At 40.8% G+C, this 26,319-nt stretch overlaps 1 protein-coding gene across 1 annotated transcript; it reads right to left on the bottom strand.

The window, feature by feature from the left end:
- Positions 1-285: 285 nt before the first annotated feature.
- Positions 286-26,006, bottom strand: LOC139213950 (myosin IXb). The gene is made up of 41 exons (XM_070844669.1): positions 25,458-26,006; positions 24,302-25,142; positions 19,105-19,199; positions 18,827-18,889; positions 18,458-18,557; positions 17,823-17,923; positions 16,451-16,574; positions 15,987-16,076; positions 15,762-15,878; positions 15,465-15,599; positions 15,149-15,270; positions 14,688-14,829; positions 14,178-14,367; positions 13,900-13,975; positions 13,225-13,317; positions 13,078-13,117; positions 12,772-12,894; positions 12,086-12,166; positions 11,891-12,001; positions 11,608-11,730; positions 11,088-11,237; positions 10,709-10,851; positions 9,282-9,626; positions 8,909-8,990; positions 8,462-8,659; positions 7,414-7,520; positions 7,199-7,278; positions 6,579-6,763; positions 6,113-6,220; positions 5,653-5,823; positions 5,516-5,557; positions 5,307-5,418; positions 5,118-5,191; positions 4,783-4,975; positions 4,269-4,397; positions 3,474-3,579; positions 3,136-3,267; positions 2,896-3,019; positions 1,853-1,953; positions 1,637-1,761; positions 286-1,323 (listed from the first exon to the last, which is right to left on the bottom strand). Exons 2-41 carry the CDS (start codon positions 25,082-25,084, stop codon positions 1,046-1,048), a joined length of 5,694 nt encoding a protein of 1,897 aa, XP_070700770.1. The 5' UTR covers positions 25,085-25,142; positions 25,458-26,006; the 3' UTR covers positions 286-1,045.
- Positions 26,007-26,319: the final 313 nt, after the last annotated feature.

Here is a 26,319-nt window from a genome sequence, read left to right as displayed (position 1 = left end):
AAAGGTTTAGTGACAAACCATGGAACCAACATGTATCTAAAAATAATATTAAATCTGGCTTTTGGTATATTGTCTAGACTCCTATAATAAAACAATCATTCATGTTTTATTTTGCTAATTTTTTTTACATTTTCTTCATCAGTCAGTATTTTTTTTAATCTAGGTTTTTATATTTTACCTAATTCTTAAATAGAACGTAGTATATACTGTTAAGAGACTTGTCGAATCTGAATTAGTGGTTATAATCATTTGTATTACAGCAGGAGACATTTGAAAATGGTCTGTTTATTTCAGTTGGTGACAAAATTCAAACTTGGAGGATGCTTACCACAATATGCATTAATCCTACCGACTAGAAAATGTACAGACATGCATATTTAAAAAAAAAAAAAAAACCCTACATGTATAGACAAAATGTTTACTTGGTGAATATCAAGAAAAGTGTGAGACGGAAGTGTTTTCAGTCAGTTTAAAAGGCAGCAATATGACTATTCCCTTTACAGGTACACTGAATCAATATCAAAGGAGAATGAAAAAAAAAAAAGCAGATAAAGTGAAACGCACTCAATGAGAGCCCAAAGCACGTTTGTGCCGATGAATCTTTTTGGTACACTTACTTGATATTTTTTTTTGTACAGGACTCCGCAAACTCCCATTTGTACCACTGTGATTGAGCTCAGGATCATGTCCATTAATTAAGGAGACGCTTGTTCCCTCATTTGCTTCCCATCATGTTCACACAGCCTCACAGAGGGGATGCAAAATACCTACCTTTTATAAAATGTGCACTGTACAATTCAGAAATATGTTTAAAAACCACACACTGTACTGGTATGAAGAGGCAGAGTGGTCCTTGCTGTTGGGTCTTCTCCAGATCTGTTGTAAAAACCCTGAGGGGACGATCTCCCATTAAATAGGCTACATATAAATTCACAAAGCACTTTGTTTCCATAGCAGCACTGACAAATGGAAAAGTGTATAAAACAAGGTGCACAGTTCCTTTTTACATAACACAGGTCTTCTATTGACACATAGTTGAGAATAATCAGGTTAGATCTTCATCCTCGTCGATGTAAGGGATGTCCAGGTCGTCAAAGCTCCCATTTAAAGTCTTGCTGGGGATGTGGGGCTTGTCGGTCGGGGAGGGGTCGTCTTGGCTGGGCAGGAAGCACATGGACAGGGTAACATCTTTCTTTAGTCCCAATTCGAACTCTCTCTGTTCATCGTCTGTCTGAGCCATCAGACTTCGGACTCTCTGCGCCAGGTCAGGAGGTTTAGGCGGGCAGTGGGGCCTCTGAGTTTTCAATCGCATGGCCACTTTTCCTGGTAATAGAAACATAAGACCAGTGAACAAATCTGCTATGAGTCTGATAGTCAACCTGATAGTGCTGGGTTGATATTGTAGCCTTTGTTTGGAAACAATAAACAAAAGACACTTGATATTAACAGAACCAGTTATTATAATGTAGGACTAAAGGCATCCCTACCTTTTATCTACAGCTATTATGAGGACATCTTATCCCAGACACCACGTACCATTGTGGGAAAAAAGCCCAATATAAATCACAATAACTTTATCTGTGAGCTGTCTTCTAAAACCCAGAGGAAGGTGAACATACCTTACCTCCCTACTGACCTTCGGAGTCCAGGCTCCCCAGGCGGTCCTCTAGGCTGTCTGTGCTCATGGACGACGACGAGTCCAAGTTGTCGTTGTCAGAGTTCTCCTGCTCCAGATCAGGTAGCCTGCAGGCCAAGTCCACCCTGAGAATAACAAAAGAAGATATTAATATTCAAACTGATTTAAAGAGCAGTGCTTTTAACTCCAAGGTGAAATAAAAAAATCTTGGCTCACTTTTCTTGCTTGATGGACTTGATCCTATCGATGAGGGTCCTCTCGGTCTCGTCCGAATGGATTTGCTCTGGGGCGTTCAGTTCTGAACGCTTTTCAACAATCTGCACAGAGATCAGAGCAGTGGTTGGGTATCAGCTGTTCTTTGTCTCAACTGTGCATTAAACATTAGGGGACAGCTGCTGACTCTGATTTACACTGGGCAACTCGCAGATGTAAATGTGTGGAATAAAATCAATATACTCTAAAGGAGGATGCTCATAATCAAGAAAGTGCTTGACAGTGAATTCAGTTTGTTTGTGTGGGCTGATGGTCTGTGCCATCTTGATGCATTGTGCATCTTTGCAATATTTCAGCTGGATTGACAAACTTAAAAAAGTCCAGATGAAAAGAGAGCATCTCACTGTCGTGTTGAAATGTATTCCAGAGTAAAACACAATAGACAGATAAGACAAAACGAAGGGAGGAATTTGATATGAGCATTGAAGTGGGTGTGTCGTTGTACACCTATGAGTGAACAGTATTCAACAGGGGGAGAGAGAGATGAAGCCCATTATATCCTCCATGCTGTTGTGGAAGCAGTCCACTGTAAAATGCCTTGTGCATAATCTGAGCTGTCACAGATACCACTTTCCTCAAAGTGAATTAATTCTAGCCAGTGGGCCTGAAACTGCACTATTCTGAGGACATGGAGGAAGGTTTGGTTAACACCTGAACACACACACACACACACACACACACACACCGATACCTGATGCTGTCGATAGCTAACTAAAGAGTTTTAGCTTGGTGCTGCTGAAAACTGAAGATTGACTGATGGATGTCATGATATTATTGGTTGAAATTGGTTGGTTCAAACTTATGTACACACACACACCATAATTTGTCTTAAAAAATCATTGGATTTTATATATATATATATGGACACAAAGGTATTGATTTTTTTGGAATATATTGATAAGTAGGAGCACAATATCACCAGGGCTTGGATCAAAAAGGGTTAAAAATGTTATATTTAATTTCAACACTTTGTATTTTTCTCTCACCGTGTTTTGTCTCCTCAGTTTCAGCTGATTGACAGCTAGGGCCTCTGCGTATTCCAGCTCTTGGATATTCTGCATCTTCTCAGTGTACCGTCTGAACTGCTCAGTGATCAGGATCTCCACACACCTGCAGACAAACACGGTCAAAGATGAAAACATGCAGTGTAAGAAAAATAAACAAACACATAATATTAGACTTCTTGAAAATGGCAGAGAATTATGGGAGTGTGCAGTTTGACTCACATTGTTGTCTTGGACACATCCTTGATACCGAGGAAGGGGTCGTCAACATGAGGTGAACGCAGGAGGCACGGGGCAAACACAATGGCAAGAGAGTTTGCCGACATCTTATTGTGCTCTTCCTCCTTTGCAACCCTGAAAAGACACACAGATCAACGACTCACAGGACTTCAATTGTGCAAAAACAAACCACAGGATCAAATAATCACCGTGAAGAGTGAAGGACTCTTTGCAACCCACATTTTAGCATATACTGAATATTATTTTGTTTTGGCAACACACAAGACATAACAGCATCACAGTGGAGAGGCAGGAGAAGGAAGTGATAGAGATCTTCTTACCTGACGAGGTGAAAGATGAGCCGCTCTAATGTGTTGTAATTAGCAGGGGGAAGTTCATCAAGCTTTTGGTAAACAGCCCGTATTCTGTCAGCTTTCTCTGGCAGCTCTGAGGGCAAACAAACATGGAGGTTAACAAACTTCAAAAACTTGCCAGTAGAGTAAATATCCATATCGGGATTTTTTATAACCTGTGACAGGAATTTAAAACGGAGCTGAACCGAGTATAATTTTATCGATTGGCTGACTGACAGAAAATTGTGTGTAGTGATGATTCTTTCACAAGCTTCTGGCATTTAATAGACAAAATGATTAATCAACTAATCAAGAAAATAATCTGTAGACTAATGAATGATGAAAATGTTGGGTTTGAGTCTACAGTGTGGAATGAATAGGAAAGGATATTACAGGTCTATCTCTGTAGGGATCCTTCAAACACTTAGAATAGCAATATGAGCCTGTTGGTGGCAAAACCAAACACTTTTAGTGGACGTGCACTGATTGGGCCCAACTGTCACAAAGGATTATATTACAGCCATTACAGCCTGTTTGCCATCCGTCCTCTACTGCAGTTGAACACAAAATATGTAAAAATAGAACTCAAATAGCAGAGTTTCAATAGCAATAGCTACTATTTTCCCTCTTACCCATTAAACAGATCAGCAGCTCGGTTTAATTTGCAATCTAGGATAACATAAGATCCATTCGTCAGAAAAATACTACAAAAAGATGCGTACATGCTAATCACGCCTTCCTGGTTTACCCTTAGAAATTAAAATACCATCTATGTTCACTCACCCACTGCATGCAGAAAGTCATTGTAGAGGGAAAAGGTCATGAGGGGGTCCGGCAGCTCTCTGAGCCAACGTTTAACCAGACCTGTGATGGTGTGCATGGGGTAGTTGTCTAAACATGTTGCCTCAGGATCTGGTGCCAGAACGACAGAAACACACCAAAAAATGGAAAATTATTTTGTTAGTATTTTAATTATTTTCAGTCTCCACAGGGAGGCAACAAAGGGTGTTATATGAGAGTTATATGAAGTATATAGCTTATAGCTCCTTAGAATATAAAAAAAAAAAGCAGCATACTGGTTTTAAGTTATTTTCCTTTTTGTTGAACTTGAACTGATATATAAAATAAAAAACATACAAATTAACAGCAGTGATTAGACTAACAAAGACTAATAAGAAGGAAAATAAAGAGAATATGGAGAATTAAGGGAGACAAATCTTTCTCTATGTGGAACTCCTGTCAGGTATCCTGTCAGGTAGACTGTAGCGGCCTAGATGTGTTGGGTAACGTTTCTCACCAGTCTCCAGAATCTGGTGGAGCTCCCTCGCTCGACAGGCTGACCCCGACTTGCGGTAAATACCCTCCGCGTAGAGGCCATTCAGCTCCACGTGCATCAGCAGCAACTCCACCACTTTGGGCACGGGGTTAGCTTTACTGGTGAGGACACACACGTGCACCCCGAAGTGAAGTGAGCCTGGTACACTGTCATCCTACCACAGGCAAAGACAAGAGGAGGAACGTACATGAGAGAATTGCGGACAGAGAATTTTCAGAAATTCAATGTGTATGTCCCTAGAATTATTCAATCATACCATAGTATTTTTAGGAGTATTTAAAAACATCATTTCCTACCTGTCTGGCACACCGTGTCGAGCAGTCTGTGATGATTTTGGTCAGGCATTTCTTATGACATATTAACTTACAAGCTAAAATGAAAAAAAAAAAACAGAAGGAAAAATAAGGTTCAATTTAATTGTGTTCCTCTTGTATTTTTTTATTTAAGGCGTTACTATTTGTGGTCTCGCAGCTCTTTGAACTCACCACTGCACATGTAGGCTTTCTCCATTCCCCAGATGTAGGAGCCACACAGGTCACATGACTGCATGATGTTCACCTGGTACGTGCTGAACAGGTGATCCAGAGGACTATTAGGCTGTATAGAGAGAGGACAGACAGACAATGACCTGGGATGACTTACCTGGATGTAGAATGCAGAAGTTTCCCAAAGCAGGTAAAGATATTCAACTTACACATTTGTCCTTTTTTCTCCTCTTCTTTGTCGCCTTTGGGGCCTGAGAGAAGCCAAAATCGAGATATTATCTGTGAGTCACATGATAGTTTGTACTCACGAAGTAGTTTAGAGAGTGGTTGAAGTTTTCAAATTCACCTTAACTGGTTCACACTCCACTCGTTTTATCTCGCCCCTAATAAAGCCGTCCAGCACAGACTGGAACAAGTTGACCACCAGTGAGACTTCTAACTTCTGCTTGGACCCCGCTAGTGTGTTCACTTTGTTGTGGTAGCCCTTCATCAGATCTTTGTAGCCGATTTGGGGCTTCTGTTGGTCACAAAGTGTGCATGAGAAGTGCAGTTAGTGACCACTTTCACCACCTTCAAGCCTCTTAATATTGCTAGCCTGTAGACATGTAACACTGAAGATTTAACATTTAAGTAAAATAGACTTGAATTAATCTACTTTTGTAAAGACTGTAAGGTAATATTGTACGGTAACATTAAAGATGTGGTAGACATGTGCTAGTAACAGGTGTTAAAGACTGTTTCCCCTAGTTTCTTCCTACTAGACTAAACTAACTTTGTTATTGTACAGAGGAAAAAGTTGAACTGACCTGGACAGAGTACATGCCTTTGATGGTCTCTCTGAACTGCATGGTGGCTGTGAGGAACAGGCTCTCTGTTGCCGACAGCTCTTTTATTCTAGTTCGCAGCTCATTCACCTGAAAACAGCCATGAGGAAATTATGACCATGCTGAGTACAGGATTTTTCTATTTGACATTTTTGCAAAACAAACATAATTGGATGGGAAGAGAGAGTACGAAATCAAATAGGGGACTGTTATTTGACATGTGCTCTAACTTTTCTGCTACCAGGGAGCCCCAGGAATACAGGATTATTTAAAAATTATATATAATCCATTGTCCATTCTGTACAGCTTCTTAAGTTATTTTCCAAAATGCTAGAAATCCATTAGAAATGGATAATAATAATAATTTCATTTTTTATTTAGGAAAAAGCCAAAAAAATATTCCATTATAAAAGTCAAAATGTATTTTATTATGTAGCCTGATCATCACCTGATTGCCGAGGAATTCGTCCAGGTTTCGCAGCTCTTTGGGGTTGGTGATCTCACGGTCCAGAGACACGTTCCACTGCATCACCCGTGTGGCACGGCTGATTCGAATGGTCGGGTTTCGACCGACTCTCCCACTGTCCTGGCTTGGCATGTGGTAGGGATGTGGAGTGTAGCTGGACAAGGTGACTGCGGTCAGACGAGGGAGATGTGGCATTATTAGGCTGACATAACCGAAGTTTAAACACTATATTTACTGGTAACGTATAGGACACATGACAAAAATGAACCCACATAACACAACATTTATATTCAGTGGAGGTTCTTCAAATTCCCTAAAAAAATGCAGATCAGCAAAGAGCGTCCAGATGGCAACTTTAATCCACTAGAGGTGAGGATATACATCACCTCTAGTGGATTAAAGTTAGCAACATAGCTCACTTCTGGTGAGTGGCCCAGCCTTTGCATGTTTACATGTGGCCCTCAGTGAAAAACGTTTGACAGCCCTGCTTTAGACCTTGCCCTCATGTCAAGTGCACTGTATGTGTATATTCAAAATATCTGCATTGTACAATTAAATACATTAAGGTTGCTGCTGTGGAGAGTCTGAAAACTTTTGGTTACCGGTTTTATCTGACGGGGAGTTGCTGCCTGGGGAATATTTAGGTGCCCGCTTTCTCAGGAATTTACTGAGAAACGAAATCCTGCAGAAAAGAAGGTTCATATCAATTCCATGCAGCAACACACGAAATACATTAATTACTGTTAAAAACATAAAGCTTGGTCCTGAAATCTCAAAGCCCCGAGCAATTTCCTAAGAACAGAGTGAAGGGTTTTACCTGTCAGGGGTTGTGACTTGTGATTGGTTAGATCCCTGTTGTTCCGAGTCCTCATTGGTGCGCCTGGCTGGGAGACTGAACCTCGACCCATCAGGTTCTGCTGGAGTCTGCAACAGTATCAACACATGAATGGGCTCCAAGTCAAAGTATAAAACCTGTGAAAAGCAACTGTGAAAACATTTTCACAGGAAAGCCTAACAAGTTGTTCTCATGTCCCAACCAACAGAGTTAGTCCTCAGTCCCCACTGTGTCCCCCTGCAGCGGCTGCACCAGCGCTCCTCCACAGCTCCCCCACCAAACCAGGCCACAAAGACATAACAAAAGATCATTGCAGTAGTGATAGACCTTCACCGCTTCACCTCATCATGCAAAGCCGCACCGTCTCCTGCCACCAATTAACTTTGACCTTTTTTGCTTTAAATAGTGTGAGCAAAGTTAGTTCATATATTAATAGCATTGTGTGAGTGTGTTATGAACATTATTTACACACGCAAATGAGATTTAATTGTCAAATTTGCTGATTTTAAATCTTTTGTGATTGTGATTGGCTCTGTACACCAGTTGTTTACACATGGGTTCATTCAACAATTGGTTTGTCATATAGTTCAAGTTCAATACGATGCATGTATAGTCATAAAAAGATAAATATGATTAAGCTGTGTCAAGGAATAAATCAAAAGACTGTCTTAGCCTTAACGAGAGTAATAATGAATTTGTAGTTTTGTATTTCATACTGTAAACACAATCAGCATCTTAATTTTTAAGTGAAAAAAAGCAAAACGACATAACAGCAATACAGCATAGTCTGTAGTGAGTTTGACATGGACCTGCTGACCTACGGCTCATTTGGGTGAAGAGACAAAAAAGATCAGAAATGAGCTTTAGAGACGGACTTTGATATTTCCTTTTTCTGAAGCAACAGCTCATTTGTTTTTGTTCTGGGCTGCAGGGCAGAAGTCCTAGAACAATGCAACCTGTGGGGACACACATGCAAGGCTTGCATGCAGAGGACAGCCGGGGTCTGTCAAAACGTGTCTTCGGTCAGTACCTTGACCTGGGATCTGAGGGCCCGGACATCCACGCTACTGGCCGAGCTCTTCATGCCGTGCACATGGGGGCTGATGGGAGGCAGCGGAAAGCTCCAGTACTCGCTTTCCTTGGAGCCCCCAAAGTTAATCATCAAACCGCTGCGGGCGTAAGCTAACCGCCGCTTGCGTTTGGGCTGCTTGCGGAGACGTACCTTGACCTAATAGGGCCAGGAAAGGTGATGAGGCACAGACTGGGAGGCCTTCTTTGAGTTGTGTGTATGGAGCCTCCAATCATGTGTTTGTCAGCTTAAAGCACACAGAACTACAGTACTCTGACAATCCAGTGCCAACACTCATTGTTGTACTGGACACTAAAAACAACTATACGAGAGGCAAAAAAGAATGGACAGAATGTTGTGGATGCAAACACAGATTGGATTGTGTAGTAACACATTGACGAATGTTACCTCATTGGCACAGGGTGAGCTATCAGAGCCTGATGAGCTGATCTTGGACAGTTCGTCAGCAGACATAGACTTCCCTTTGTACCTGGGTTGTAGAAGGAAATAAGAGCAGGGCTGTAGAATATTGTGGGACTAAAAGACAACATTTTGCAATTATCGGTAACAGCATCAAGACGTGCATGAGAAATTCTTGCCATGTCAACATCTTGTAACGAGATAAACACGACAGAGAGAAGAACAGAAACATATGTTACGTTTGGTGAAACACAAAGGACGTTTATGGCGTTATTGAAAGAGCTTGTTAGGGGCATGTTAACAGAACTCCAGTACGTTTTATTCTTGTGGAGAAAGATTTTCATGAGTTTAGGATTCTTACTGAAAGTCTTCCTTCCTATTGTGTTGTCGTCGCCGTATTTCTGGACTCGAATCATCACTCTGTCTTTCCCGCCACCTCTCAGCTTTGTCCTTGATGCCCCCCACATCTTTGTAGCGCTGAAGCGTCCTGCTCATGGAAGGGCTGGTGGAGCCATCATCCCTGACAAGGTCAGTCTCCAGTGGGACAGAGAGGGGTCTGTTGAGAGGGGGTGGGGATCCTCTGCCCTCTCGCCTCTCCCTGCTCCTGGCCCTCTGTGTGAACTGGCTGTTGACTGAGTCAGGCTGCTGGTCCCTGCAGGGGCTGCGCTCCACGTTGTGCTGCCTCTTTAACTCTTTTTTTGTCAAACTGTTTGGAAAGAACCACTAAATCAGATTGGCATCACAGCAGCTGTGTCCATAATATAAATACTAATGGTTTATTATCGGTTTTGATTCCAATTTACTTGAGATAACAATAAACTAAACTCATACATAAACAAGAAGTAACACATTGGCTAGTTAAAACTATAAATATATGGGTATCAGCATGTCTGTTGGCCTGTAAGTAACAACAAATGCTATATAATATTTGGCCACCAGAGAGCACTGGCTGGTGTATTTTTTAAAATAGTAAAATGTCCTGCTCAATACATTTCTTGGTCACAGTTCTTTCATAACCAAATTTAAGGGATTCTTACCACAAATGTTTGTTAATGTTATGTGTTTATTTGAAAAAAAGTTATTAGCCTAGAATATTGTCTTGGAATATGTTTCTACCTGTTGCACACATTCCCCAGAACACAACATTCACTGCAGACAGACACACCCACTGTAAAATGTGCTACTGAGAGTGTGGAATACAGAACGACAGTACAATCTATGTAATATAAGACCTGAGTAAAGGCCCTTGATGCAAGTTGGACATTAATGCACACCATTTGATGAGGTTATTGAATGAACATTCAGTCAAACTGTGATTATGTATTCAACTTTTCTTCTTCTTATTCTTTAGTATTGTATTTCAGTAGGGTTGGGTGGATGGCATATTTGCATGCTGCATATTGACTCAGAATGCTCGTCATGGCCATGGTAAAGGTCCCATATTATGCAAAATGCACATTTTAATGTCTTTTCAGTATAATGTGTCAATGGCATGCCTACAAACTGTGCTTTCCTGAATATTAAACCCTATCAACCTGTTCCAGAAAGACCTCCAAATACAAATATGAACCTGAAATGAGGAGAATATGGGACCTTTAACAAATGGACCCGATATTTACACAAAAATATTCATGCGTCTCTGGACCTGGTATCTTTAATATCTTTGCTTCTATTATAAAATCATGCAGTTGCCTTTTTACATCCTTTAAATCAAGTTGAACTCTACAAAAGTGACATTGTATTCAATACATACATAACAATGAGCAAACAGTTTAGTGGTATGTTTACCTGGCTGATCCATGCTGGGTATTGGACGTCTTCTCGTCATCATCCTCATCTTGTTGCTTTGACTTCTTTAGGGAAGTTCTCCAAGCTGTCTGGATCACTGTAGCAGCTCGGTTATGCTTCTCATAAAACTCACGCCAGCTCCTCTGAAAAAAAATGTAAAAATACTTTTAATTTTAGTCTGCAGTCATGTTCTTTATTTGTTCTTAGACTCTTAGACTTCTTATTTTTGCTGGGACACTAAGCAGGCATGCTAAGGGGACTGATTACCTAAACCATCCTTGGAACACTGATGGGCTGAGTGTTTTTACCTCCTAGTAGTCTCCACGTGGAGATTTCCCACAATCTTCTATTTTAAAGTCTTTTATACTGTAAGTGGTACCTGTATAATCATAGTAGCATCTCTCCTTTGCAGGAAGTGTAACCTGATCAGACAGGTGCGGAACCAGCGCTGCAGGACGATGATGCGACGCATCATTTCTTTGTTAAGTGTGTCTTGGAGTAGTTGCCTCTCCTTCTCCTTGAGGAACACCTGAGTGGATGTCAGAGAGGCATAAGAATGATGAAACCACTGGAAATATTTGTACTGTGTGATGTGTTGTACATTTCAGTACATGCATTACTATTGTGACTTTTTATGTGTTTTTATAACTTTATCTAAGGTGTGAAATCTACAGTGTGTCTTTAGTGAGTGATGTGTTCTCTGATTCATATTGATGATCACAAAATTCCAGCAAGTCATGCCATTTGGTGGATGTTGTCAATACTCATGTGTGACCTCCGTGTAAAGTAAGTTTCCAAACACAGTGACTTTACTTTCGTCCTCTGGACACTGTGATACACACTACTACCATGTTGGGTTAAGATCAGAAGAAGTTACAGGCATGACAAAGAATATGTACCTGGGTTTTTCCTATTTTATACGTGGTTTTATCCAGCTTCATCCTCTGAAACAGTTCAGTAACGTGCTCTGGAGTTCCTGTGGCTCCTTTTGGAAGCAACATTCTGAATTTCCTGACAAACTCCTGCCATCAAGAGAGAAAGAGTATCAGAATCAAAAGCAGGTTTATTATAAAGTAGGTTTTCACATACATTGCCTTGTGGTGCATAAAAATATACAAACTAATTGTACTACAATGTAGTATAATTATATATAATCTAAATCTTTCTCAAATGACTGCCCACCTCAAAGGTGTATTTGGCATTGTAGCCAGACTTCTGGATGTGAACCATCTGCAGTATGCCTGTGTACTTGATTTGCTGTAGCACAAGTTCATCATTGAAGTGGAGCTCCTTCTGTAAAAACAAAACATATTCCCAAGTGACAAGCTGTGTTATACAGTCCAACATGTAGGACTAAACTGACGAGGATGATGTTACCTTTTCAGCGTTGGGGCGAACACAGAAAATAAAGAATGGCTCTGCTTTTTCAATTGTCTCCATCAGCTTTGTGAGCGAGGCCTGTGAGATACAGATATGCAGTGATGGTTGATGTTGAGTTATTATGATAGTACATTAAAAACTGCATTCGTCTCTGTAATAAAAAGGAAAGGTGGAGGTTTTTTTTTGCAAGATTAAAACAGCAGGGGCTCTTCTGCAAAATGCACAGTTGGGAGAGCCTAAGAGTTCTTTGCAGAAGCAGTGTTTTCTCAGGTGAGACGCTCTGGTTGCAATGATGTGAAATATCTGTGCGTATAAAAATGTTGGCACAAAGTAGAGCACTTGCTCTGCGTTATTTATGTGCTGATATTGTGAAATTCAGACATGGATACTCAGAGACCTGCAGTATTAGTATCTTAAGCTCTACATGTAGAATAAGATGAGAATAAGAGTTTGGGGTCATCCCTATAAAACTGTCACTGACACAACAGGTTCTTAGACAGCTAAAAAAGAAAATATGTAATGTTTCATTCCAAAAATGGAAAAGATAACTTTTATCTGAGTATTAAGCTGATAGAAGTGATCAAATAATGGGTTTATCAATTTAAATTAACACTTAAATCCTGTCATCATGTGACATACATTGGAAAAGACTAACAGCCAGCAAAGGTACATGGAGGACAAACCTGGAACTGAGTGCCAACTGTAGGGGGCTTTGTCTTCCGATGAGGGTGGAAGATGAATTTGCTGGTGCGGTCATGTGCGGTGACACCAACAACATGCCGGAGTGAGTGGAAATCCATGAGGTTCTGTTAAATAAAACATGAAAAAGTCTTTGAGCTTTGGACACATGGATTAATAGACAGGGGAAGTGACCAAACTGAGGGATCAACAAACAGAATTAATGCTCATTCACTTTTAAAATGTTAAGTTTTGCTTCTGAAATCACATAAAATGCTTCATCAATGCTGTGCCTGTTACTAACACGTTACCATTGGAATGAGCTGCTTCTGTCGGCCACTTCTACTTTTCCTGCAGTAAATAGAGACAAAATGAGGCTCAACATACAACTCTGGAGATAAAACATGAGACATAACTCATCATGTTATGTTTAAACTAAAGTCATATGGCACACTTACTTTCTCTTTTCGTAATTGGCAAAGATGTCTTCAAAAACATCCAGCGGCAGCTCATCAGGGTGATCAAAGGAGAAATCCAGAGTCAGACTGTTACTGTAAATATCAGAGAGGCACATTAACTTTAACAGCAAAGAGTAGGTTTTTCTTTTTAAAAGTGTATCTCCATGTTTACAGGTGTTCATCTACAGTGTCTGGGTCACTATATTGTGTTTTAAAAATGTAAGTAAAAGTAAAAGACTATTTGTATTCAGGAAATGTTTCAAGCTTGTCTATGTCTTTTAGTCCAGTGAGATTTTACAAGCTTAAATGGTGAGGCCGTGTGCGCGTTGGTTGTTTTGAATGAATGTCTTTTCTTGTTGTGATCTTGTGTACATGTAATTTCTTTTCAGGTCTCTCTAGCACAATCAACAAGTGATTTACTGAGTGAATTAAGCTTAACTAACTAAGAATAAATAAGTGAGAACAATAATGAATGGTACTTTAATGCAGTATTTGTCTGGGTTTGGAATGAAACCTGGATGTTTCATGGTGAAAGTTGTTAAATTATTAATGCTCTAAAACAGAAAATGCCTGCCTGAAAACCCATGGTCAGTTTGAATACATTTGGTTCTATCAAACAAACATATGTCAGTGGCAGTAAATTCCAAAATAAATGCACCAGTGTAGTAAATTTACCTGGACAGTCGGTCCATGGCACTGCTGTGGCGCTTAATTTCTATGAGGGACTTGCGGGAACTTTGTCTGGAAGCTACTGTGGTGACAATACAATAAATTAGATGTGTCTAATCATTAGAACACCAAAAGCAGAAGAGGCTAACACGTGTCAATGAGACAAAAAGAGACAGATTAATCCAAAAAAGGTCATGTCAACAAACAGTGAATTCCTGCAAAGACACAAACACAGTCTGGTGGAAGCTGAACATGCTGATCGTTTAATAGCTAAACATGCTTACACAGTTGTGCCCGCTGGCGTCCCATGTTCTTGAACACTGTGAGGATGCGAATTGTGGCTCGGAGGACTCCCCATCTGAACAGTGCTTCTGGACTAGATGCAACCAAGTGATGCAGGAACGCCCGCTCACTGCTCCGTAGAAGTGATACGACTTCAGGGCGCATGTGCTCTGTGTTTTTCTGCCGGAAATCCTGAAGAACGAGGAGAATCATGATTAACATGATGCATGTTTAGGTTATTGCTGCAGTTACACAAAAGGGAATCTGTGGCTCTTCACAGTGCAAAAACAGTCCTCTTGGGAGAGGGAGCAGCATTAATCATTCACTCAGCTCAAAAGGTTTTTCAGGTTTTTCTCACGGTGGCTTATCTAACAAGGCTGCTGCAGACAGGCGCTTTGTTACAGTGGTGGAGCTGATGCAAAGTACATTTACTGAATTTCAAAGGTAGGTGGGAAAATAATTATTTACTGTGCAGAGTAAAAGATGTTTGCAGTGTTGGAAATATACTCCACCTTGATGTGATATGTAACCCTCCCAGCAAAGTGTAGAATGGCAAAAGTCGACTCTGTATTTGAAGAGGGTACAAAGACTGGGTTGTCCCGATGCTGCTGCTTCAACTTGCCCAGCAGGGTTTCATCTGTGGCCTCAGGGAGGCTGAAGATACAGAAAACAGCAAGTCAACAGCATCCTAAATGCATCAGTCAACTGATGGAGTCGAAAGGTAGAAAACATGTAATAATTATGATGATATTATGATACACAGTATCATAAACACATCAGTATTTTGTATCATTAGGTGTTAAGGAAATCCAGCTCTCTTGACGGAAATGTTTGCTTGAGTATGGAAGAAATCCAAAATCAAATTCAGCTGGATTTGTTGTGTTGACTGATTAGTTGCCGCAGAACAAATGGTGATCGCTTTTTCTGCATATTTTTGTAGCAGGGGATGGTGTTACAAGCAAAGTTCACCTACTTGCTCTCCTTATCCAGCAGGTCAAAGAGTCCGGTGGACTTCTCGCTGATCAGCTGAATGCAGCCACTGTTGTCAGTGTAGTCAATGTTTTCCCAGGTGATGCCCTCTGATACATAATCTTCCTGGAATATATTTTATTTAAATAATGAGGTTACTCGGGAGAAGTAAATAGAGTGCAAATACAACAATGAGGCATGAAATAAAAGGTGCAGGCCATGTCAAGGTTTTTATTGACAGTGGGTGGTTAGTTCTCATTCTTTGTTTGGAATGAATGAACCCTTGAATGTCATGAAAAATGAAAATGAAAAACACCTACTTGCTCAAGCTTGAAGATGTGCTGGTTGATGTAATACTGCAGTTTCTCATTGGTGTAGTTGATGCACAGCTGCTCAAAGCTATTTGTCTGCAGGTTCTCGAATCCAAACATATCCAGCACACCAATGGACAAACACTAAAAATACAGGACAATTCATAGCAAACACATGAAAGGCAGCACATTGGAAATATGTTAATGTTATTACTGCTAAATGTACCATGCACTTTTGATAAATAATGCAACTATAATATATTTTTTACTTTATAGTGCAGCCCTAAATTGCATCAGGTGACTCACAGAGACGGACTCCTCCGTGTCTCGTCGATTGAGCATCGCAAGGTTGATGTGAAGGGTGATCCAGTCAAACAGAGCACTGTATAAACACTTGGCCATGGAGTCCCGCGCTGTGGAGGCCTAAACGCAAAGCAAATTACAACTTCAATTCTATCAACAACAAAAAAAATAGCCACAATCCCAGACACACCTGAATGTTATGCAGAACAATTACTTTAAACTCCATACCTCTTGTAGAGTGTACTGCGAAACTACAGTGTCATTGGCTGTCACTACTTTTCTGTTTGCCAAAGTCTTCACTAGTAGCTCCTTTTTCACCTAGAAAACAAAAACCCCAAATAAACAAACAGTTAAGATAGTTCTACAACATTAGTAGTCCACATGAGAATCACTACTACTAACTGCACATTAACTACTGTATTTGTCAAACAGAACAGACTACAACATGTTTGTTCTTAAACAACACAGAGCTATTTTAGGCTCAACGATGACGCATTTTTAGCAGTTGCATGCATGCAATGTGATTTCACCCCAGGTACAGGCTTTTGTTGATTTAGTACAACACTAGAAGTCAACAGGGGACTGTAATAGCAACAACAACAATAATAATAATCATTATTATTATATTTTGCTGCAGTATTTAGCAGTGGGTATCACCAGTTCACACATGATCAACAGCTTCAGAAACGTACTTTGAGCAGCTCAGACAGTGTGGACAAAACTTTAGCAGGTCCGACCTCCAGGACTTCAGTGTCCTCTGACAGTGTGTATGTTACATTACCCAGGTGCAGGATGGCAGAGAGGATGGAAAATATGCTAAATGGTGGAAACAAACACACACAAACAGTTGGGATGAGTGGACTTTAGGTGGGATTATCAGCCCTGGCAGTGTAACAGGTGATATGAACTTGGCCATCCCACTATAATCAATGAAACGTGGTTATTTCACGCCGTAAATTGAACATTACATCACTAACTGACTCTTATACAAGTAAAGCATTTTGGGGCAAAGAAAGGAAACCATCACCTACAATTATTTCCACATGAAAGGTATCCTAGATCTTTACTTCAGTTACTTGTTGGAGAGTTTTACTTAATTATATTTTGTGAAAAGGTTTTAGCCAAAATATCCATTTCAACATCAACCCTATTTCATATATTGTTAACTGTTTGCTTGCTTTTCGTGCCTAATAATTCATCCCTGACGTTTATATCTTCTGTTTTCTCATTCAGATGTCTTTTCTCTTGAAAACTTGACTGTAGGCTAAACACTGCTGTGTTGATGTAAATATATCAGTGTGGCCCTAAAGCACACTGATACATACCCTACATACTTTTCTTTGTGCACAGCCAATTCAATTCACTGTATTAAGCCTCTTTACTTAAGAGAAATCTTTATTTTACTTAGTTTCTGACTTTACGCCTACTACATTTCCAGCTATACATTTCCTAATACATTTATTCACTTTCTCAGTTACTGTGTCTTCGCTGTGGTTATTCACCAGGGGAACCAACCTGAACACATTACAAGCTAAGCTGTCGGTGCTTTTATGTGCACTCTGTGTCTCCAGGCTGTCAGGCACTTGGCGACATGATTGCTGCATTTTTCCCTGCTTCACTTGACAAGCTCTGACCTGTTACTGACACTGGCAAAGGAAGCACAAACTCTTCAACAGTCTTTAGTTGAATTCCAAATAATGTGCCTACATGTGTAGTTTTGAAGATTGGTGCAACTAACTGGGTGTTACTGTGAACGGTGATTTCACAGAGCGAAATAGCTAACAGCTAATGTTTCTCTTTCAAATATTTCTGTAATTAGTAAGTAAGCTTTCTTCACCCTCTTAGAAGACCAAGTGAGTAGGCTTTACTGTAATAATATACATTCCTGAGACGGTCTAAAGCTGCTGGCTGCTGGCCTTGCTGACAAATCCCACATGTCTGACAGAAACAAAATCCCAGCTATTAACTATTTACCAACAAGTTGGCCTTAAAGACTGGACACTTGTGTTTGACTCTGGACTGCAGTATTCCAGTTGAGTTCCTCATCACTAAAATCACACATACTGTTTCTTGGTGGAGGCCAAGAAGCCAACCATTTCCATAGCCTGATGGAGCCTCTTGTACTCGTGCCCAAGTTTCTCCACATCATCTAAATGGAGGTCTTCCTGCAGAAAAATGAGACGAGATATGGAGGGAGAAAGGGGGTAAATATTAGCCGCATGGGCACAAATAATACTGTCAATCTGAACTGTCCCACATAATCCATAATCTATAAATGAGATCATCTGAATCATCTTGAGTTTGTTAACTAAAACCAGATTTTTTGTAGTTCACACAAAGTTTCAGTCAAACAACATCACCTTCAATAGACATAAATAAACAGGACTGAACAGACTAAAGTTATCAGTGTGTGAACATGGTCTTTCACTTTCAATTTAATAAAACCATTCTGAGGGTCCAGGTAGAAGCATAAACCAGTTAAGGTGCAGTTTTACCATTTTATGTGGGCATCCGTTTATTCACCAGGAGAAACATTAACATGCTACAATTTACAGTTGAGAAGTTTTGAGATATTGTGCGCCTGTTTCCATAAAACATCTGGTTTTCCCCGTTTGATAACATCTAATGCCACATAATTTCTTTTGCTGGTGCCCTGACTCTTTATTGGTGCTGCTGTAAAGTGTGCAGATCAAAGGTACCTGCTTGAGGTAGAGATAATCTTGCGGCTTTAGTAGATGAAACTCCTCCTGCTCATCTTTGGACGCGCCCACCAGCAGATAGTAGAACACGTGGTAGTTCCTGTGAGTCAGAGGTCACAGATTGCCGATACAGTCAATCAGGGCTGACGCCAGTTTAATTTCTACTCTGTTATTTAGTTAACATTTTATGGCGTACAGCACTGTGAAAGGGGTTGGGTTTAACTGAGTGTTTTGAGTGTTGTCTGCTTATATTAAAGGTCAGGATTCAGGTACAAATTGGTGACAATGTGAGCAGTCAAGATTTTCAAGATTTGTATGAATAAGTGAATTAAGAGTGTTTCTGTGAATATATTTAGTAATACATTATACCTCTCACTCTTATCTCTGGACACCAGGCGGCACTTTTCTAGTAGGTACTTCTCAATAACTGCCCTGCAGGAGACACACAAGAGGAGAATGTCAACAAAACCTATGAAACTTTGGTGTGGGTGCCAACATTGTTCAATTATAACACAGGAAGACAAATGAAATGTTGAACCAAATAAACATATCAGCCAAGATAAACTGTTGACTGTGCAGCAGAGGCCTTAAGGATTCACTAAATGAGTGCAGAAGGCTGGTGAGAAAAATAAAACACGATGCCTTACCCTCGGATGACACCACTCTCCAGATATTTGAGCTGGATGAACTTCCCAAAGCGACTGGAGTTGTTATTCTCTGAAGTTTTAGCGTTGCCAAAGGCCTGTTTAAAACATAGGCAGCATAAGTTTTCACTAAAATAAACAGACAAATTTGTGGGTGCGTTTCTCACAGACACTGGCACCCAAACCTAAACACTGCAAATGTTTGCTGCACAGAGCAGCTATCAGATAAATCACTTTGATAAGTGGATGGCAGGGGACTGTTTCCATTAGCAACAGTATGCAACATTGGTGACAATGATTGAACAAGATCAACAAGATCACCTTCTGATTTACCAGATCATCGTTACTAATTCACCTGCATCACTCTTATATTTCAGTCCACTGAGCTGATCTCTGTGTCTGAGTCACGTCTATTATGCAGTGGCTCCATCAAGCAGCCTTTTATTAAGTCCTAAATGAGGCCTCTAAAATGAGAGTGTAACTGCACTCTGTTTATTAAGACACAGTTCCTCTTAAGTGGCTGGTATTTATTTCTGTATTGCTGCTAAAGCAGTTCTGCAAGAAAACTCCTACTGTTATATAATATCATTGGGTGAACAATACAGTAATCAGCTGATGAAGAGGAACTATTAGTTGTATGACTGACTGACCTTCACAGAAAATCTTAACTTATTTATCATTTTAAGTTGTTTATCAAGTGAAAACAGCCAACATTAGCTGCTTCACGCAGCTCAAATGTGAGGACTTTCAGCTTTTTTTCTGTTTCATATCCTTATAAATTAAGTAGCTTAATTTTTCCACCTATTTTTCAGATAAAGCGAGAAGTTATATATATCATATTATGCTAAATGCACCTTCTGATGTCTTTTCAAAATAATTGTGTCCCCCAAAATTCCTCCTGCTCCACCTTTCAGTAAATGTGTGTGATAATACACGGTTCGTTTAGATTTGGCTCCCTTTATGATCTGATGATCATGTGACCCTCCTGCAGCCCTTCAGCGGCCGACTGTCCCCACCCACTGAAAACCTCCTGAATGCACCTCGCTGTCTGTCATTGTTTTTTCCTGACTAACGACAGCTCCTGCTAACACAAAGATGTCGCGTAAATCTATTCTAGTAGGACTTCCAACTCTAAAATAAACACAAGATGGAACCCTTAATTGAAAAACAGAGTGCTAGAATAACTGATGATGAAGATAATCATTAGTTGCAGCGAGGAAGAGGAAACTTTATACAGGTGCATCGAGTGTGTTTTCTGCGACTGGAGACAGTATCTAAGGATCATTATCAACAACACAAAAGACTCCACCCAAGTAAAGGAGCTGGCTAAAAATGACACAAACAGGAATATGAGCTCTCATTAACTACTGACTGGATCAGTTTCCACTTCCCAAGTTTGAACCTTTCCCTGAAGAACAGAAAAATCTAAACTGAGCTCATTCCAGTGTGAGCTATGCTGAGGGTCATGTCTTAACAGGCCATTGCAAAGCCTACGCAGACATCAAACTAGACCTCCAAACTGTACTGATCGACTCTGACAGATAAAGCTGGAATGTTCCCACCCTGTGCACCTCTGTAAATACAATAAGGGAGGTTTCAAACATGTATGGCTCTCATTTTCAACAATATCAATCCAACTTCATAAAGAATGCAGCATGGAAAGCACTGGGAGCATGTGGGGAGAAAAGTGAAGATGGTATGTGGGAGAGGGAGGGAAACAGGTGTTCACCATGTCCAAGTTTCAGGATTGGATCATCTGAAGGACACTATCATGAGAATGAAGGCTGAACTTACCCCCCCCTCCCCAACAGAGACAAAAGCTAATTCAGGTGGATCAGGTCTGCTCGAAATGTCCACAAAATTCCAAGTTTATTACCAGGAGTTTGGCCTCAAATTGACAACAAAGTGGGAAATACCAGTGGCAAACTGGGACAAGTTTTATGATATCTGAGTTGACAGAATGTCATTTTGACAAATGATGGCCACCTGCCAAAAACTTATCAAGCAAACGTGCCAAACATTCTCTAGCACCTGCATCTTTTTCTCTGCTGTTTAACATCCTCATTTTTCAGCATCTTTCAGTGTTTGGCATTAATCAAACAAATAATCTATAGATTCACTGATGATGAAATAATTGTTAGGCCTAATTCACATAACATCCACTTTGTTCTGTTTTTCATAGCCGGACTTTGTAGTTAATCAAGAATATTACAAACAATACAGTTTAAGCCCTTCAGTGCCTTTTTAACTGATGGATGACTCTTTGACAATACCCTCTTGTGACCCATTAATCACTAGTTGTATATGATTATGGATTTTATTTGGGTAATCTAAAGAGTGATTTTTTTAGATAATTTCCTGACATTGTGACTTTCAAAGGATCACCTGAACATTATGCAACAAAAGCAAAGTGGATTGTGGGATACTGAGGGCTGCAAACACCAGCGGAGTCCTAAAAAAATGCAGACTGCACTCACAATCCCTGAAATGAAACACAGCTGAACAAAGAGGGGAGAAGAAGAGAAAGAGTGCATCTGAGAGAGCAGGATTTAAGTAGAAAGAGAGAAAGAGGAGGTGATTTGTTGTGTTTGCCAGTAGACCTGGCTGAGCCTGTTCCGACACGTTCCTGTTTCTCTTCTCTTGCTGGTGTTCCCTCTGAGACAACGCCCTGTACATTCCCCCTATGGAGCTCAGCTCTCAGCTTCGTCAGTGAACCGCCATTAATAATGAAAGCAAGGTGCCATCAGCTGCTGGCTACTGACTGCACATCATATCCTGATTTTAAAATCAAACATCACACTTTGATATATTGCTCACAACATTTCAAAGGCACACTGAATACATGACTCAGTGGCAGTTTTGTTGCACGTGGGAGATTAAAATCACATGCGGTTTTAGCTACATACCGACAAGTGGGACAAAACTGAATCAAAAGTGAGTTTTTTTTAAATTTCAGATAAAAAAAGGAACAAGTATCTTAGGGTGTGACTCATACATGTGTGTAAAGGAAACCCCAAGATGGCAAGAGGCATTTTGCAAAGCAGCCAAACTGCAGACACATAAAACCCCCAAACAACAAAATGAACACATCAACCGATTGTTGCAACTCCATTAAGAATCTTGTCTATAGGTCTTGGCTTATTTGAAACTAAGGTTAACTGTTGTGGCCAGACCTCTGTTAGCTTGTTCCATAGTTACCCCGATAAGAAAGAAAAAAAAAAAAATCAAATTACACCAAAACATTGGGTCACTTTCCTTCCTCAAGCTAAATCTGTGCCTCTTTGAATTAGGAAAAGAGCACAAAGCAACTAAACGTCACCAGTTAACAGGAAAAATAGTTAAGCTGTTGCTTATTTCAAAGAAACTTGTTGGACTAGTTCAGGGAGGGGGAGAATCCATATTTAGTCTTGTCTAACGCAACGCTGGCCTCTTCAGACTGTGTGTGTGTGTGTGTGTGTGCATGTGTGCAGTAACAAAATGCGCCAGGATCCTTTGTGTAAAAAGGTTAGTTGGTCTATTGATGGATAAGTAAACCATACACTGATCTGAAACTAACATATTCTAACGATGCACACAGCCAGATGCAGCTTTTTTGAAAACCACGCAAATAAAACTTTGTATTATTTTGCTTTGTAATACTGTATTTTAAAAGAAGTGAAACCAGCTTATGCCTCCCTGCCCACATGCTGATTTGTGTTAAGGCCTTGAGAACAGAAAACACTTTTTTCCCCCCATAAAACACAGAGGTAGTTAGTAAGTTCCAAGGAGGAGGGTATTTCCCTAAAAAATTGGCCTAGTTTCACATCAGTTATCATTTAAACACATTGCGTAACAAACAACTGAAATAAAAAGCAGCTGTCACAAGGAAATGTGGGCAAATGTGACATGCTGTTACACACCGACATGCTGACGTGAACCAGCAAAGAAAACATTTTTTTTTAACCTAAATGTGTGAGAGTGAAACTCAAGTTATGTGTCAGAAAGTGTAAATTCCCGTTAGACAGCCACTGTTTTTCTCTGCTGTACTTTGTGAATTGACAAAATGTCTGAGCTTCACATACAGTAATTCCAAATATGAGAGGCAGAAACTGACACAAACGCTGGTGATTACATTATATTACTGATCATCATAACTCAGCAAGATTTTCTTCCTTCTTATTCAAACCGGTAAATGTTTGCGTCAGTCTTTGCATTTTATGTTACATTGAGGTGACTAACAAGAGTGAGTGACATGACTAAGAGTCCTCAGTGGTTTAGATTCCGCTGCTTTTCTGAGGTTATCTATTGTTGATTACACATTTCCTGCACGAAGACAATAGTTTGTTTGTCACTTACTGCTTTTAAACAGTAAATACGTCAAAAAAAAAAAAAGATCAGAGACCAGCGTGGGCACTCTGTATTATATTTTGACTCTTCAACTGACCTACAGCCACAAAAACAATTAAACATATATATCTACATTAATCTGATGATCAGCAAACTCAAATCTGCATGATTCTATGAATCCAAGATGACCCAAGATAAGCAGGTGGTGCAAAGGCTGGTAAAGCCAGCAAGATTCATTTAGAAACAGCGTCACTTTGTCTGCTCGGAAATGCAAGTTAGTTTCTGGGGTGATAGGGACAATGTTTGATCATTAGTTTTTTTGATTAGTTGTGTAGTCAGTGTCAGAAAATATGTGCAAAATGAATATATCAGAGTAATGCAGCTAGAGACTGCAGCCAAAGAATGTCCCTCATGAAAAAAAGAGAACCTCTGAAAGGGTTAAAAACTTAAAACAAGATAAATAAATACCAAGATTTCACAGCACAGAGTTATAAAACCCACATGTATTCTATGTGCACTGATATTAAATAGTAACTCCTCACATTTGAGAACCTGGAACCAGAAAATGTTTGACAGTTTTCTTGACAAATGACTATTGTTGATTTGTTTATTAATTAGGTTAACTGACCAAGCTCGAAGAATTTTGAAAGACTGATAACTGAGTGCATTTGATGCTTGATGCAGGGAAACACTACAGAAGTAACAAACTCCCCTCAAAGTCTCACTATTTCTAAGATAACAGTGTGGGCTGCAACAACAGATGTGGGTCAGTGTGGTGTCAGTGTGGTGTCAGTGTGGTGTCAGTGTGGTGTCAGTGGTGTCAGTGGTGTCAGTGGTGTCAGTGGGCGGCTCGCTCCACATCACAGTGACCTACCTCTAGCACCGGGCCAGCCCCGAGGATGGTCCGTTTGAGCCCGCTGGAGTACGTCTTCTGGCTGAGGGCAGTCAGGCAGTAGATGAGATAACTGCTGCTTTCAGTCTTTCCTGAGCCACTTTCACCAGATATCACAATACACTGGTCGACCTGCCTGTTCAGCATAGCACGGAAGGCCCCGTCTGCTATGGCAAATATATGAGGGCTTAGTTTGCCCAGTGGATGGTTCTCGTACATCTTGACATATTTGGGATTGTAGTAGACAGGCAGGAACTTATTGGGGTTGATGGCGATGAGGATGTCGCTGGCGTAGGTGTAGATTTTGAGCCTGTAGAAGCGCTGGCGTAGTGCCTCCAGGATACTCTCCTCAGTCACAGTCTGGAGGTTGCAGAGGTCGTCATAATCCTCTGTGCTGCTGTCTAGCATCACTTGGTGGGCTTGCTGCTGCTGCTGCTGCTGCAGGATGAAGTAGTACCCCTGGCTCCGAGGATGCCACTTCTGAGTCTCTGGTGGCCACAGCAGGACTCTGTCCAAGATGCTGTCCCCAGCCTCCAGCATGCTCTCCGCTCCGCCGGTGTTCCTGACCTCCAGCAGGCCGTACGTCCGGCTGGCATCCAGGCCCAGAGTGACCACGGCGTTGTGGATGACCGTCTGCGCCGTGTCCCCAGCGCTGACCTGCAGGGGACAGTAGGCAGCTGTGTCGTGGGGCAGCCTGGGGTAGATCTGCACAACACGGGCCTCTCCATCCTGTTCAAGGGCCCCGGCTCCATCTGTAGTGCTCATCCTGATATACAGACAGGCGTCAGCATAACTCACTTCCCAAACTCTCTGCCAGCATCCACTGTCAAAACACACACACACACACACACACTGTGACCAAATGACAGCTACAAAGAGAAGTAAGAATTAAGGTCAAAATACAAATAAACCTAATCTTGAGCCCACTGACATTCAAAAATTCATTATTCTAATACGAAGGTTGCAAAATACATATAGAATGCATTTCTTTTTGTTTGCGTCACTTCACCCCATATTATCAACATGTGAATAATCGTCGACATTTGCTCTTAATTCCGTCAACATTTCCTCACACACACCCGCCCAGGTGATAAACAGTGAACAGCAACAAGTGTCCAAAAGTCGAAACAAGCCTCACCTTTCGGGAAAAACCTCCTCATTTCATCTTTAAAAGCCGAAATACTCCTGACAGCGAAGGGAAGGTGAAGACCTGTGCACCTCAGGTTGACGGTGACGAACTCCAATCACACAACTTCACGAAAAAAAAAAAAAAAAACTTTCTTCACCTGAGCCTCCCAAGAAAGGTGAGCCGATAAACTGCTTGTTCACAGTCTGAAGTGATGAAAAGGTGATTTCCCAGCAGTTCGGCGACGTTATTGCTCTTATAAATCACAGTTTTTGAGGGGAAATTGAGGATTAACGCCTTCTCCCGTCGTCCTGGTCGAAAAGTTTAGTTACTTCCTAGATTTCTCCACACACACACACACACACACACACTAACACACACACACTCACACTAACACACACACATACACACACACACTCAAGCACAGCCGTCGACGAGGTGGAAATAAATGGATGGTTTTCCCCTTCACTGACCTGAAAAGTGTCACCTTGTAGCCGACAGGAGATAAAACTGCTGGTAGAAACACACCACAGGACTTTGAGACGGAGGCAGATAAAGTGGCACTTTCACATTAGCGGAGAGGGGAAGTTAATAAAGGGGCGACCCGACTGAGCAGTTTAATTGACCTCGTTTGTTATTACTGGTGAGCTGTGTGGTTTGAGCTTCCCCTGGTGGAAGGTTTAAGGTGTTACAACAACTCACTGCACACGGCAGTACATCTATTTTATCATGCACAGGCAGTGGTGCAAAATACGATGCACAATCAATATTAATATCTTTCAAACGCTCAACAAAAATGGTCATAAATAGCACTAAAAGTGGTTCTTTGACTCATAGTCATAGGGGAACTACTTTTGGTGCCACATTGTACCTG

The sequence above is a fragment of the Pempheris klunzingeri genome, chromosome 15 (genome assembly GCF_042242105.1).
Source record: "Pempheris klunzingeri isolate RE-2024b chromosome 15, fPemKlu1.hap1, whole genome shotgun sequence".
Taxonomy (NCBI): domain Eukaryota; kingdom Metazoa; phylum Chordata; class Actinopteri; order Acropomatiformes; family Pempheridae; genus Pempheris; species Pempheris klunzingeri.
This window is presented reverse-complemented; position numbering and strand designations above follow the sequence as displayed.

Bases quoted from the DNA above. Each gene is read 5' to 3' on its own strand.
- LOC139213950 (XM_070844669.1), bottom strand. From the start codon at position 25,084: ATGAGCACTACAGATGGAGCCGGGGCCCTTGAACAGGATGGAGAGGCC. The intron at 14,368-14,687 runs GTGGAGTATATT...CTCGTTCTTCAG, and splicing joins GGGTTACATATCACATCAAG to GATTTCCGGCAGAAAAACAC. The intron at 5,419-5,515 runs GTAAGTTGAATA...CTCTCTATACAG, and splicing joins GGAGAAAAAAGGACAAATGT to CCTAATAGTCCTCTGGATCA.